We start from the raw sequence: 16910 nt of genomic DNA, 5'->3' as shown, positions 1-16910 counted from the left end.
AAGATTGTGCTTAAACTGTGGGATGTAAAAGACATTTTCCAGTGTGACAATCTGATTTAAACTAACATTTCCTACATGCTTGACCAAATTAACAGTTCCATCTGGTAAAGACACTTTAACTGGATTTTTAAGTTGTTTTAAAGAAGCAAATAAAGACAAATTAGATGTCATGTGGTCTGTGGCTCCAGTATCAATAATCTAGGTAGTATGATCAAACACATGATTCAAACAATCAACATTAGAGACAGAAGTTATACCAGCAAAATTGACTGCAGCAGAAAGAGGATTATCCTGGACTGAAGAATCTCCTGACCTCATCATCTTCAGAACTTCATGATACAAAGCTGAAGCCATAACAGGATCTACACTACCAGAAGCAACAGAACCACTTGAATCACCATACTCAGGTGCCTTTCCCAGTATTTCATCCCCTACAGAAGAGATATTTGCAGCAAACCTTGAACCAGACTCATTCGAATTTGTTGAACTGACTTTGTCCTTATTCCACCAGTCAGGAAATCCATTCAACTGAAAACACTGATCAATTGAATGTCCTTTCTTCTTACAGTAATTACAAACTACATCACTCCTTTGTTTCTTGAAATCCTTCTTGAAATTCTGAAAACACATGCTTGGGAAAAGTCTTAGCAACATGCAAAGCACTTAATTCAGGAATATTAACCTTGACATCATTCAGCTTATTCTGCTGTTCCACTTGCTGCAAGGTGTGATAAGCTTTATGCACATGAGGTAAAGGATCAGCACTCAACATATTAGTGATCACTGGATCATAAGATCTGTTCAAACCAGATAATAACTGCATCAACTTATTACGTTGATCAGTTTCAAGAATCTTCTTAAGCATTCCACATGTACAATTCTTCATTGCACCACAAGTACAATCAAGAAAACCCTCAAGAATCTGTAATTGATCCCAAATTGCCTTCAATCTACCAAAATATTCAGCAATTGAAGAATTATCTTGCTGAGTAGAAGTAAGAGATCGATGCAACTCAAACAATCGAGGAGCAGTAGTATGACCAAAACGCTCAACAAGTTCATTCCATAATTGACAAGACGAATTAACAAACATAAAACTCTCAACAAGATTTTTATCCATTGAATTCAACAACCAGGACATAACCATATAATCATTCCTAATCCATTTCTGCCTATCAACAGAACTTTCAGCAGGAATTGAAAGTGATCCATCAACAAATTGCAACTTATTCCTAGCGATTAACGCCATTTTCACAGTTCGACTCCAATTCAAGAAGTTAGAACCAGTAAGAATATGATTACCTAATTGCATGCCTGGATGATCGCCATTGCTTAGGTAATAAGGATCATTGAAGTTGATTCCAGACGACATCTGAGTACTCGGAACAGCATCACCAGAAGCACTTCCCATCGCAACAATCAACACTCAATTTCTTCGCCAAAAAACAGAGAATTAAGAGGAGAAATACGTGAATTCGAACGAATTCAAGAAGAAAAATCAAAATCGAAGAAAATCAAGAAGAAATGAGAAAGAATTATTCAAGAAAAACAGAGGAATCAAGAAGAATCAAGAAGAAATTGAGCACCGTAGCTCTGATACCATGAACAAACTGCAAGTATTTGCAGATGAAACCCAAAAAATCTGGGATTAAGCTAGAAGAGAGAGAGAATTTGAGAGGAAACTTTAGAGAGAGAAAGTTAGGTTGAATTCATTAATGAGGAAAAATGATCTTACAACAATATTACAGCTCATGAAACTATAAATAGCAAATATATCACACATACAAAATGTGTGACTAAAATACATTCTGTTATGCCAATAACAGAATTGTAACTAACTAAAATATCTAGAGGATATTTACAGCAAGCTATTCTAACACAATAACAGAATTGTAACTAACTAAAATATCTACAGGATATTTACAGCAAGCTATTCTAACAACAACCCTTACCAAAAGGGCTTGAGACAATTTATCATGGTTTTAATTGATAAAGACAACTCTAATCATTATGTTCATATTTTTCTGATACATATTACTCGCTCCGTCTTTAATTTAATTGTATTTTGATTTTTCTTTATAAATTAAAGCAATCAGCATTCAAATAGGCGTCAAAATATTTAGAGATAAATGGAACATATATGGCCAAGGCACCAACACTCTTAAGAGTAAATGCATGAGTTGATATTATTTTTTTAAAATACCACTATCTAACATGAATACATGATAGAGGAGGTATTATATAGGAAGGGTCCAAATTAATGGCATCCTTTGGTAAAGTATATTTCTGTATTATGGACCTGCAGAATAATGGACATTCATAGCTACAATGTCGCTGACTACATTTTCAGATCATATGCTTCCTTTAAAATGTCGGTGGTCTTACTAACGAAATCCATCATTTAACAGACATTCCAATCTCTCCTCTCCCAACTATTTTTCAGTTGCTCCACCTTTTTTAAGTGGAGTGACAGCTTGTATGTGTATTTCCACCTGATTCTACATTTCTACCGTACCGTCTACACGATATCCTATACTCCAATATACTTGTAGGAGTATTTACTAGAAAATAAATACAAGTATACAACTATGAACGAATATTTTGAAGTTTTAGGGCTTATTCTCTTCCGCTTAATTTTAGTTCAGTTCAGTTTAGCAGCTCAGCTCAGTTCAGTTCAATTCTTAATTTCCTTCTTTTATAAACAATTTCAGTTCAATTTAGTTCAGCTCAGTTCAGTAAATTAAATGAGAACAGACCCTTAATTGATTAATTTTTCTCTTAAATTAGTTGTATCTTTAAAAAATATTCAAATAATCCACAAAATTAACCGACATACTCTCATTATCTATAGTGATTTTGTGTAGGGTAACATTAAATAAAATCACATTAAAGATTGAGAGAAGAAGCAAATTAATACAAGTATAGATGCACCTACATAGAAGAATTTATAAAGTGTCCTACATTTGCTATCAAATTGTTGCTTTATTTGCTTTTCTATAGAAATATATACTGAGTATATGATTAATATCCCATCAATCCAACTTTTATACTATCTAGGTTTGACATTGAGCTTTGAATTAAATCTTCCACAATAATAAAATGTTCCATTTATTACTCATTATCAAGTTTACCACCGGTTATCACATTCTATTACCACCAGATGAGTGAATAAACTACCTTATAAAATAGAGGAATTACATTACATACAATTCTACTATCACCAATAATAGATTTTAATATAAGACCTATTTTAGACTTGTGATCGAACTTTCCTCCTTATTAACTTGTCTACGTCTAAGATAACATTTTGTATGAGACCGGACCCACCGTGAGTTCAATATATCTGACATTAATAATCTAATACTCTGTATAATAATCTAATATTTGACATTAATCTAATATCTAACATGTAATGTGATACAATTTTTAGCATTAGGATATTAAATTCAATTACCAATTGGTCAACTATAATACAAGACACTCCTAGAAAATCGGCATCCCATATTACTCTTAAAATAAAGAACTACATTCCACGCACTTGGTAAAGATCTAGAGCATGCATAGCATAAATCTTGCAATTAGAGAATGTATAGGTCCAATGTCCATGATTCTTGTTACCCCAATAGTTAAAATTATGGTACCTTTTAAGGATTATAGTAATCCCCAACTCTTTGTTTATTAATAATATGATAATTTGACATCCCCATATTAATAAAACCACAAAGAATTGAAAGAAAACCACTCAAGTAATCACGTTTAGTAGGTGAGATTAGTGAAAATAATTGGTTAAGAAAACTAGAGGCGGTGAAGTATAGGGGGCAAAAATGACCGGGAATCTCGCCGTGGTGCTAATAACTTTGGGTATGTAATAGGGTACGTGTGTCCTAAATCTATCATTTCGTACACTCCCGTGTTTCACCAATTTTAGAGCTTGTGAACCTAAATATTTCTAGAATTGAGTAATTTTTGTTTTAATGGATGGATGAATCAATTTGGTAAAGTCCTAGGTTTGTAATCACTCGACTCCAATGAGGCAATGATATATTTCCCCCTGTTATTCTATTGGTTGTGTAAGTTTTATCGTTGGTTTGTCATTCTTAATTTTTCTAAGAATAAGAAAAAGGCAATCGACCTAATTCAACTCTGAGTTCTAATCAAATTTTGAGGACATGCTTCTACTCGCTGATACTACTGAGCTTCATAAAAATACAACTATTGAAGAAAATTTTGTGTTGGCAAGATTGGGTTATTGTTTTCATTCTGGCTTCTCCTTGAAATATTACCTAGAAACTGAATTTAATGCGACTAAGCTACATACAAGAAAGAAATATGATGCTTAGTTTTTGTGTTGTTGTGCACCATTCTTTCTTTACTAAAAATGTTCTAACACCCACGGGCTAAGAGTTTGCTTCATATCTTTGCTTGCATGTTATTTTCGTGGTTACTCTGGTTAGCAAGTAGTTAATTGAAGTCTAATGAGCTTAATTGACTAAGCTTAATATGCATCATGCCATCATGTCGTGCATGCAAATCAATTAGACAAGTTTAAGGTTTCTTTGTTGTACGTAGAAACTAGCTAAGTCACTTGTTAACTCAACTCACGAAAATATTACACCAGGAGAAAGCTAAGTACTATACGTATCAAGTCTAATAAAAAAAAAAATCTTGCAAAAGTATATTAATTATGTGAGATCAAAAGGTATTAACTTAAAAACCCATCATTTATATTTGAATGGAACTTTCTTTCAATATTTTGTCATGGTGATATGATGTATGTCTAACTGCCTATATAATAACTAGAAATATAAAGGTGACAATCAAGTGAATTGTTTAGACAAGATTTTGATCATCGAATCAATTAAGGTCGGTTTAATATGAGGTTGGACAAAATTATATTAAAAGTCAATTATTAATGATTATGTTATTAATATATCTCTTAAATTCACAAAAGGATTACTTGGAGTCTATTATGATGATAATATGATTGATTTTCACTTTGAGTATTTTAAATAAAGTAATACACTAATGCGGTATAACAAGCAATTTTATTTCTTAATAGCTAGATTTATATATTTCTTTTAAGTTTTTGGGCAAACAGAGCAAATCAATTTTTTTTTCTTAATAGCTAGGTTTATATATTTCTCTTTTGAGTTTTTGGGCAAACAAAGGTTACAGAACAAAGCAAAGAAGATCAGATTTCAGGTAAATAGGTGTCAACAGAGCACATTAAATCAGCAAAATAAAATAAATTTTAACAAATTAGAATAAATTTCAACAGAGTGGAGCAACTCAAAAAAACAAGCTTTAAGTGTTGGTGTCATGGCAGTTTGCTAAGTTAACTCTACTTACCTATTACGAGTAATGGGAAATGCTACTGGAAGTAATTTGGTGCAAGTTTCGATATAAGAATATCCTTTTAATTTAAAAAAAAAGTCCACCATGACGTACGTATTAAAAGTTGTATAGGGCTTCACACGTCAACTTCTATGCTGGTATTTGCAAAAATTAAGATTTGTCGTATCTTTTTGGCACCATATATTCTGCTAAATGCTTACTAATTTAATGTACTTTTTATTTATAATTTTTTTTTTTTTTTGCCCAAACTTTTTATTTATAATAATTCTTAATTATTGGCACGTTAAGCGGCTACCTCTGTCAGAATTTGAAAATTGGGTTGACGATTTACTTTTATATATACAACGGTCAAAAATAATATCTACAGAACCTGAGTTGTTTTATTGTTTAATACAGTTACAGAATATATACTTAAGAAAAAAAAATGAATTAAAGTAGATTAGGGTTCCATAATATGAATACTATTTATATAGTACTATTTTTCTGTGATACTAATTTCTTCATAAAAAAATTATTAGCTCGTATTTAAGTTTTTATACCCTAAACTAAGTAAAAATAAGTAAACAAAACAATGCTTTGAATAAATTACTTCTAATCTCAAGCTATTAATTAAGTGAAAAACATGCTCTAAAAAACAAAAAAGAAAAAGTAATGAAAACATACACATATCTACAACTAAATCAACTTTATTAAGCATTAACCCAAGCTATTCAACTCATTATACTAAATTCGTCGGTTCTCATTGTTTAGATCATTTTGATTAGATTTACCTTATATTTCTAATCTCTGACTTAAACGGCGTATTGAGAGGATACGTTGAGATCAGAGTATTATGAAATGAATGACATGTAATATGTACAATAACAAATTTCAAATTGTAAACCAAGAAAAAATTTCCAGTATATAGTCCTTTAGGGCTAAGAATTAACATTTAATCTATTTTCTAATTTTATATTGATTTAGGAATGCATCACAGCGCAAATCTAATACCTCCGTTATTTTATTATTGCACAACTTGCTTTTTTAGAAAGTTTCACAAATATTGCACCATTTCCTCTTTAGGAAAAAAATTATTTGTGTCCACACTACAAATACCCAACATACCCTTGTCTTTTCACACTTACTTTTTAGTTTATCAATATGTTACATGGGCAATTTTGTATTTTTACCTTTCTCTCTCTTACTTTTTTCCACTACCAAAATATTTACACCTAACCCCTATTTGTTTTTTTTCATTATTATTAACTTCTTATAAATAGCCATAAGGGCTATATATTGCATTTTCCGAAGTTTATATATATGCTAATAACCTAACAAGACTCACATAAATATAAATTTTAGGATAGTTGAAGAAGAATATGTGAAAATACAAATAATGCTAAATTTAAAAGTATCAACTATCATTCTTCCTAATAAAAACAAGTTGGGAAAATATACACATGATAATTATGGTTGCTGTAATTTCCTTGAAAAGAGTATACATTGAGGAGAATAAGGGTAAAAACTTGGCGCCAAACCGTCATAAATAAGCCATATTAATAGATACGAGTAGATAATTCATGGACCATATAATATGGCATGGACTTTGAATAGTTTATTTTTGGACATTAAAGAAAGTTAAGTTTAGAGTATAAAGTTTTGTAGAAAGAAAGAGAAGAGAATATGAAAAGTGTGTTTTGTTCCTGAAATAGATTGTCATATTGTGGCAAGGTTACAAACTTCTTTTAGCAACTTCTACGATCAGTAGTAACTTTTGCATTTGTCGTTGAGGCTTTCTAATTATTTTATTTTGCCCTTTTCTTCTTGCAATCTACTATGTTTTGGGCTTATCTTCCCATTACTTTTTCTGTTTTCCCAATTAATAGAATTTGCCACTTCTTTCTTGGCTCTTTATCTCTATGTTTTATCAATGTATAACTCCAACGCATGCACATCCAACTTCCCATTATTGAAACATACAAAATATTCAGGTGTTTAAATTACTGATTTTTTTTTTTTTTTTTTTTTTTTTTTTTTTTTGACAAAGAGATCTATAAATGAAAAGCAAAATTACAACCTAAACTAAGCAAAGAATGCAAGATTACACGATAGGACATTGGGGGTCGGACCATACAACTTCTTATGATTAGGAAACCAAGTAAATTCGATGGGACAAGATGCAAGTCTTTTAGAGCCGCTTAACCTGCAAAACAAAGAGTTAGTAAAAAACGCGGAAGACCTACTTTACAGAGTGGCATTTTTCCTTCTAAACCTAGGGCGAGGAGACGAGACAAAACCCAACAAAAATTCAGAACAGGACGCAGTTGGGTGAACGGATGTTTGCAGAGGGAAAGATATGAGCGAAATTGGTAGGAGTGTCGACGTAGCTTCATCACATGATGACTCTTGATCTGCCATACCTATGGCGGAATCTTCTTGAATCAAATTGGAGTTGTTTCACACCTATCGTGCCCTTCCACAGGGGGGTGACTAAACTCCATTGGTGTAGCACTTTCTTGAGTTACACCACTATCCATCTTCCTTACATGATTGGCTACTCGGATGGTAATGAATTTTTTTTTGGAGAGAACAATAGTATTGTATTGTTCGCCCTTTGAAAATCGCTCCATACATTGTTGGAGTGAGATGTAAATAGGAATCATATCGCTTTCAGCTTGAGAGCTGAAAACTTGACCCTGTCAGATTTGGGTTTTTTGTTTATGAAGTTCCCTTCAGATCACAATTGTTATCTATAACGTTGGGCCTAAGATCTTGGTTGGTAGGGTTGACTTTGCCCTCCAAATCCAAAGAATTGCCATCAACGTTCTTTTCCATGTTGGTGTTGTCTTTCACACCTATCAACATGACCATCACCACGACCATCTCCTTCCTTTCTTTTCCCTTTTTTTCCTAACTTCCTACCTTTATCTTTCCTTCCTACAATGAACATAATCTCTAAACTTCTCATTCTCCCGTGTTACTGCAAGTGCCTCATCAACAAAATCCGGAGACCGACCTAATAAGGATATCACCTTCTTTAGTTTTTGTTGGAACTCATTGTTTTTAGGATCTAACTTAAGGGCTTGTGCAAGATCCATGAAAGCTAAGGTAGGCTTATGAAGTTCTAACGCCGCAATCGCTCTTCTAAAATAAGCTTTCACATTAGTAGTATCAAAACACAAAACCGCGGAACATAATTGACCCACTCTGTCATAGTCTTTCACCTTGATGAAACAAGCACCCAAGTTCAGATTAAGGGACACAGCTATGTCCGAAAACATCAATTTATCCTCATCACTACAAACTGAAGCAAAGGACAAAATCTTAAGAGCAAGAGAGTATTTTGCAATAGCAAAGCCCATTTGATTCTGCTTGTAGAACATGTTTCTTTCATCTTTTAAACTCTTAACAAAATTGAGAATACCAAAAGGATTCTCCAACTGCCCAACCGTAAACTCCAACTCAAGAGAAGAGACATCATTCTCTTGAACATGTGAAATACACAACATCCCCCTTAGTTCTTCAAAACTATCCATAAAAGAAACTTTAAACAAACAAATTAAAACACCAAAGGCAAAGCTGAAATTAACCACTATGCCTCTTAACTACATACAAGTACTAACCATACGAAGAAGTAGAGAAAGTCGGCGATGAAGGAACTGCACACTCCGGTGCGTCTTCACCGACGGGACAAAAGATGCAACAGGGGGCTTAAAGAAGACTAACCATATATATACTTCGAAAAATCGAAGCTTATGGTGTCTAATCAAGCGCAGCACCTACGAAGACTGCTCGCCGGCGACCTTACAAGAGCAGCGACGCTCAGGCCACCGGCGGCAGGGGAAAACTACGGGGGTGAGACTGAGGCTCTGTTTTGAGGAGAGAAGGCAGTTTTAAATTACTGAATTTAATTAGCGAATATGGACTATTAATTAATGAGAGGTTGATAAGGTGAAACACAGGGCAGTTATTTACCTTAATGAATTAAGGTAATGTGTCATGTGTACTTGTGTAGACTTGGTCCTTGTTTGGCAACGAGCTGACTAGCCGATTAGTTTTTTGTATAAGCTGGTTTGATTAGCTCATTGTCATGTGTAGACTTCCTTTTCCTCTTCTTGCTCCTCCCACCTATTCGTTTCCTGTACTTCCTTTAACAACAGTTGACTGTATTTTTGAGGTGTCGAATTGGACGTCTATGATTAGTCAATTAACAAATAAACGGTTAAAATTTAATCTCTTATTGTAATCGACCATAGTCGTGCGTAGTCGACGAATACGCTAGAATTTTTATAGTTCGGGTGGTGGTGTTAAACAAATTAAGGTTTTGCTCAACAGTTGGTTGATATAAGACAATAGTGGTGTTTCTCCTAATAAGATGAATCGTAGATGCAATATATTTTTTTGTTTATAAATTTAGCGTTTTCAATGTTATTTTTTGCCTTAGATTTGTTGTTTCCCTTTAACCATTGTTATTCAATCGGGTTGTAGGCATAATAAATTTTTTTTGTTATGGCTTAGGAAACGTTTGTTTGTATTGTTTGTTGGTATTCGTTTTCTCCTTTCAACCAATTTTATTCAATTTATTTGCTAATATATTAATTGTCAATCTAACTAAAATATAGTTAGGTTATCTATGGAGTTGTTTTGTATTGTGAAATAGAAATTAGGTCATTTCTTTCATATTATTATTTTTTTCTTTGTATAATCAATTTTGTTGATTAACAAGGTGAATTTACAATGCTTTAATAAATGGTAAATGCAATGGAGTATCGTGGTAAGTGGTCGAGTGAATCGGCTAATAACAAGCTTATGAATTCCTTGCAACAACACATGTAAACTATCTATCCCAACAGGTCTAAGTTGCATCCTTGTGCAGAAATGTTGTTTGCATCCTTGTGCAGCCATCTTAGCTGCAACAAGCCCAAAACGTGTGTCCAACTCAGCCTAGTAATATTTTGCCCAATGAACTGCAACCCACCCCACAAGCCATCTTTGTTCAGCTACCATATTAATATTATTTTTAAAAAAAAATCACTTCACATTCAAACTTCTGAAAATTATTTCTACACTCAAATACAATTGATTCTCTCTTCTCTCTATGATTTTCTTTTACTAAAAATATGAAAAAATCACCGTGGATGTTTGAGAAGAATTAGAAAATCAAACGAGTTCTCCCAATAAAAGGTAAATTTATGTGAATATTACTTACTTTTGAATTGTTAGATATATACTTTGTTTTATTGAAATTTCTTGAAAATCCATGAATAAAATCTATCCTAAAAAAGAAGAAGTTATGAAAATTGTTTAGGTTTATTTAAATTTACAAGTAGTCGAATTCATTTGTTTAATTTTTGTGGTTGTATTCATAATTTGACGCACACATTTTACCCTCCCCCCCCCCCCCTTAGGGAAAAAAAATACTTCAACAACTACAGGAAATCAAGATGAAATGTAAGTATAAATGATAATTGTTGATGTTATAATATTAAAATTTTAAATTTATTGTTACATTGTTGATCAACATTTTTGCTATGTTCATAATCTTTGAAATTCTATTTGTTCATTCTTTTCTATCTTTAAGTTTCATTTTATTAAGTATTATAACAAGTATCACGTCCATCAGTGGCGTATCCAGGAATTCCGAACTGTGGATTCGGAATTTTAAAAAAAATGATGATCATATATTAACTAAATATTCAATTCATAAGTTCATTTTTTTTAATTACAAATGGATGGATTTTACAAAAAAAAAAAAAAAAAAAAAAAAAAAAAAAAAAAAAAAAAAAAGAAGAAGCATTTTTCAAGTTTTCATAGTTTGAAAGCGTGCTAATACATTACTACTTCTATAAATCTATATTTCTATTGCAAAAAATCAATATTACACATAAAAATAAAAATAAAAAAATCTCAAGTCCCCAATAAACACAAATTTAACAATGTAAACTTCTAATTATCAATTAAAAGACCAAGTAAAAATTTAAAATTCTAAGTTTCTACAATTCAATTTGTCAACAATTCAAGTATTCAACAATATATCAAAACCAATTAAACAAATCCGTATGTAATTAAACTAATTATCACTAATTTTAATAAAATTAACCATTAAATAAAGATTTAAGAATTAAGAGGGACTAATTTTAATAAAATTAACCATTAAATAAATATTTAAGAATTAAGAGGAGTATAGGAATAAGAGGTCTCACAAACTCACGAAGAACGGAAGAACTCGAAAAAAAATTACAAAAAAAAAACATAAATTGAGATTAACTATTAAATAAAGATTTAAGAATTAAGAGGAGTAGAGGAATAAGAGGTCTCACAAACTCACGAAGAACGGAAGAACTCGAACAAAACTATTAAAAAAAAAATAAAAACATAAAATCAGGGCAGCAAGAATCGAACCCAGGACTTAAGGAGGAGGTTCAATGCTCTAACAATCACTCCCTTACCAATGTGCCAAGATTTGACATTTGATTATTTATCTCACATAAATTAGTTTTAACCCTTTTTTTTCTTTTTTTTTTAAAAAAATAATTAAAACTTATAATTTTTTTTTCCGAAAAATCTGTGGGTTCAATGAACCCCCCTAGACCCGCCCCTGACGTCCATTCATTTTTTCTAATGCTTATTATTCATTTAAATTTTAAAACATTCTAGTATATTAACAAGTATCAAGTCTATTCAATTTTTAATGTGTATTATTTATTTTTACAACATCCTATGTTCATTTTTTAAAAATGTGTAAGTTCATTTTTAAAACATCCGTTCTATGTTCATATTTTTTGTTTACAAGTATAGTAACAAGTATGTTCATTTTTTAAGGCTTATATGTTCTTTTTATTACTGCATATAGATTTGTTTTCTGTATACTTGATGTGCATAATCACTTAACTTGATGTGCATAATCACTTAGCTTTAGGTTAGTAGATCTTTTAATTAATTACCTATAGCTCATAAAAATTATGGTATTTATTTGATGAAGCATATGAAAACATACACTTTAGATTCTTTGCAATAGTGAGTTTGTGACTTAAAAGCTAATGATGCAAGTTTTTTAAATTTTAAATATAAACGTTATATGTTCAAATAATTTATTCGATTGTTCAATTTTTTTAGGTAGATCAAATTTGGAAGCTAAGGATGAATTTTGTGCTAAAAACAAAGGACGTAAAGTAAAGATGACTACAAAAATTATACTAAGTAACGCAGTCAAAGAATGACGTAGAGTAAAGATGGCTACAAGAAGAAGGAATGATCGAGATTGATTTTATATATGCTATAATTGAAACATTAACTATGTTGCAAAACAAGTGTGGATTATGTTTTTTATTTTTATTTTTTTATTTTATTTTATATAAATATATATAATTTGGGATTGAAGTAGGACAAGTGTGGTTTTTATCTTTTTATAAACAAGTGTGGTTTCCAAGTGGCTACCTTAATATATTTGGGGAGTTTGTTCATTTATATCTTACTAGTTGTTCATTCTTACTCGTCTATTGTGTTCATATATTACTTGTTCATTTTCATAGTTTATGCTAAAATCTAAATAATGTAAATAAAAACATAAATCTTACAAATTTAAATGAATTATAACGTGGATATCTTGTATACTTGTACAATTTTTTGCCAAATGAAAATTTATAATCAATTAAAAAATGTAAATTAATGTCTTGTCGAACATCATTGCAGTAGTTGAAAAAAACAATTGCCAAGTGGTTCAAAACCCCTAATGAGAAGCGGGTTTGAACTAATGGGGCTAAGGGGGTCGCCTATTGCCCCCTTGTAATGGGTAGCGGTTTTGGAAAGAAATGGGCAGCGGTTCACACTCCAAACCTCTTCCCATTTGTTGTTTATAGGTGGATGGTAAGGCGTAATGGGCAGTGGTTCAGTGGGCCAAGGTGTTGCATTTTAGTAAAAAAAAAACAACAGAGTTTTGGCGCACATAAAACGACATTGGCGCCAGACGCCAACATTAGCGCTAGACGCCAATGCTAGCGCCAGGCGCTACAGCTAGCGTTTGGCGCTGATTCAGAAATTCACGCATTTTCTTAAAATCAGATAAAAATTGCCGTACAGGAGGATAAAATCGTATTTTTCCTCAAAAATGCTCTTTGATTCTAATTAAAACTCTGAAAAGTCAACAAAAGTCAATTTATCAATGCTAATTAAATTAGGAATGAAAAGAATCTTCTAGAAGAATCTAGAAGACTAAAACCATTCCTAATTGCATTAGGAATGATAAATCTATATTAGGCCCTCCTCTAGATCATTGGGTAGCACATAAGGCTCAAACCGGGCCCAGTTCAGTAAATTGGCCATAACTTCCTCAATATTCATCGGAATTGGGCTTATAATATATCGTTGGAAAGCTCTAGTCAAGCCCCATCCAACTACACTACTATTGAACCCATATCATGGACCAACCAAACTAGATTGGCTGTTTTCTTAAAATAAGTTTTTAAAAACAAAGAGAAGAGAAAATAAATTAAAACTATCCGCAACACTAAACTTTCCACACTTTCACTTCATTCGATTATGATTCGACGTGAAAGGTACTCATCACCGGGTTTGGTTTTGGGGAGACACAAATGGGTGTCTACAGAAGCCCCCACTTTGACTGAGTTTGGAGAAACGCGAGTTTCGAAAACAAAAGTCAAAGTATCGATAGGGACGGAGAATGATTCAGAATGTTCTGCGATCCTAAACCACTATTGTAACACCGATACCTGCAAAACTAGTGTTAGTTAAACAGATAAAAGAGTTAAGAAACGCGTATCTTGCACCGTCAAGCACACGTCTTTGAAGGTAACCGATTTGCTGCCGCTTTACTGTTGTTTTGATGACCTCCTGCCAAGAGAATGCCATCCCGCTTGAAAACTGCTACACTTGTAATTGCTTTCAATATAGAAGATTGCTTCGCTTGAAACGATCCTCCTCCGCTTTGATAATATCCACGTCCAAGGGAATACCATCGAAGATTGCTTCACTTGAAACAATCCTCTTCCGCTTTGATAATACTCCACGTCCAAGGGAATACTATCGAAGATAACTTCGCTTGAAATCATCCCCTTCAGCTTTATGACCATCTTCCATGTCTAAGGGGACACGATCGAAGGCAACTTTGCCTGAAATTACCTCAGTTGCTTTTTGAAAACTTTCCACAATCTATGGAACGCCACCTTGTTGTTTCGATGTTCACTCGTCTCTGAACAAAGGGATTCTTTTTTTTTAGGATATGTTCACGCGCCTCTGAACAAAGAGCTTCTTTTTTTGGATATGTCCACGTGTCTCTGAACAAAAGAGCTTTTGAATGATATGCCCACGCGTCTCTGGAGCAAAGAGCTTTGAAAATAGGATGCCCACGCGTCTCTAGAGCAAAGAGCTTTGATGATATGTCCACGCGTCTCTGAACAAAAGAGCTTGAAAAATATGTCCACGCGTCTCTGAACAATAGAGCTTGAATAATATGTCCACGCGTCTCTGAACAAAAGAGCTTGAAAAATATGTCCACGCATCTCTGGAGCAAAGAGCTTGATAATAATATGTCCATGCATCTCTGAACAATAGAGCTTGAATAATATGTCCACGCGTCTCTGAACAATAGAGCTTCGATACTTGAACGTTTGTTGCGATAATATTCTGAAGAAAAATTTCCGAAGACCAACGCTTGTCGATCTCTAAAGCTCGCTTGAACTTTGCTTCCGCTATGCCAGTACGTCGGCGGTTTGCTGCTTATGAACCATTATGTCCATGATAAGCCAACGCTTAGGCGCTTTAAGCTAAGTGAGACGATCTTTCATCAAGTCAATCACTTATTGTGACCGTAATCAAACCGACTACTTAATCATGTCAAATTGCTTATAGGGGCTAACTGGCGTACCAAGGAACCCAAAATTGCCGTATGAGATTAAAATCACCTTTCTAAGAGGCTTCGAGCTCTGTCGCTGCTGAAATATCTCTGGTGCCAAGAATTGATTCGGTCGCCAGACATTGGGATCTAGCGCCAGGTGCGAAAAGCCATTGCCAGACGCTAGATGTTTTCGTGTGGCGCTGGAGTAGGGTCTTCCCTATTCTGCTGCACCTGTATTTATTTTTGACTATAGAACTTTGCTAATCTCTTTAATCATCTTAGGGTTGACCTAAGGTTTAATGTTGCTTGACTCATTGACTTGACACGGCTCAAGGCATAAATTTGACTCGCTGTGATTAACTCGAGGTTGACTCTACTTGAAGTGTTTGACACATGTGTTAGACTCAAATCAAGGTGATATGACACGACATGACTCAATGTGTACATGACTCGTGTGTGCATTGTAATGTGATCGTGCGACTCGAAAATGCAAAAAAAGCAAAAATTTTCCGTCATTTTTGTGGAGGGTACCGACTTTCTCTCGAAAAAGAAAGACCCGAAAAAAGAATCGAAGTGTTTGAAGGTGAATGTTGAATGAGCTTAGTCAAATGTTGTTTGATACTATCTCTCAAGGTGCAAGGATTAATTCATCCTAGGCTATCTCAATGGTTGACTCAATGATGAAAGTATTTGGGTAACTTAGGCACGGAGGCTAAGCACTTCATACTTCGTGATGCAATGACAATTATGATTGATGAGTGATGTTGATATGACAAGGCATGCTTCAACGGTGTGTTAAGATTCCATGACAAAGGGTTCCTAAGGGAAGTATATTTGGTCATGTATCTGTGATGTGTGTGATAGTGATACTAAAGTTAGGCCGCAAGAGCTAAGTGTGTGGGAAAATATATTGAAAAGAGTCAAATGGTGGTGACTCTTAGGCTAGGTAAGCTAATGATGTAGGGATCAAGCCCCCAAGTCTAGCTCTTAAGTAAATAGGGATGAGCATAGGAGATCCCTTGATATGATCATGGTGTGTGAATGTGAATATTAATGCATGTTTATTTCGACCGCACCTCGATGTGAGGTTGCCTACGTATCCGTTAGGAATCAGGCCGAACGTAGCTCTAGCCGAACCTCGCACAAGTGTGTGTATACCTCAAAAAGGTCTTTTTAAGAGTTGTAACGTGGTTAGGCTAAAGGTTATAGAAGAAGGTGATAAAAAGGCTCAAGACCCTAGATAAGCCCCCCAAGGTGTGCAACCTTGCTTTTGAGTCTTTATATTTTTATGCTTGAGGCTTGCTTCTCTTTTTTGCTTCATTTCTTTTTTTGCTTTAGCATTTATTTTATTTTAATAAGTGTGGGCAATCTCGATCATGCGGTCTATTACCTACTTGGCATTCATGTTTCTCAGGCACGGTACCGAGCACTCGATAAGAGACGCAATCTGAGACGTGTTCATATCGAAGACATTTTCATATCAAAGATATTGGAACACTTACTCTTTTGTACACTTTTATTTATTTTTTTTGTTTTTTTTTTTATTTTTTGCTATTGCTTTCTATTGATTTTGATCTTTTGAAATCACTCAATCTTTTTAGAATTGCATAAGTTTCACACTGTCCCATCCCAAGGTTAGGTAGATATGGGTTGGAAAATGAAAGGTCTATCATTAGCCGAGGCTCAAAGTGGTTTATGAAGAAAGGGTTGTAAATTAGAAAGG

General features: G+C 33.5%; 1 protein-coding gene across 1 annotated transcript; it reads right to left on the bottom strand.

Moving 5' to 3' along the window:
- Positions 1–8258: 8258 nt before the first annotated feature.
- LOC110732034 (peptidyl-prolyl cis-trans isomerase FKBP62-like) lies at positions 8259–8870 on the bottom strand. Its single transcript, XM_021911981.1, has one exon. It carries the CDS (start codon positions 8868–8870, stop codon positions 8259–8261), a length of 612 nt encoding a protein of 203 aa, XP_021767673.1.
- Positions 8871–16910: the final 8040 nt, after the last annotated feature.

This window comes from Chenopodium quinoa, unplaced genomic scaffold (assembly GCF_001683475.1).
Source record: "Chenopodium quinoa cultivar QQ74 unplaced genomic scaffold, ASM168347v1, whole genome shotgun sequence".
Classification (NCBI taxonomy): Eukaryota; Viridiplantae; Streptophyta; class Magnoliopsida; order Caryophyllales; family Amaranthaceae; genus Chenopodium; species Chenopodium quinoa.
Note: the sequence above shows the minus strand (reverse complement) of the source record. Positions and strands in the feature narration are given on the sequence as shown.

Coding starts and splice junctions, on each gene's coding strand:
- LOC110732034 (XM_021911981.1), bottom strand. CDS start 8,870: ATGGATAGTTTTGAAGAACTAAGGGGGATGTTGTGTATTTCACATGTT.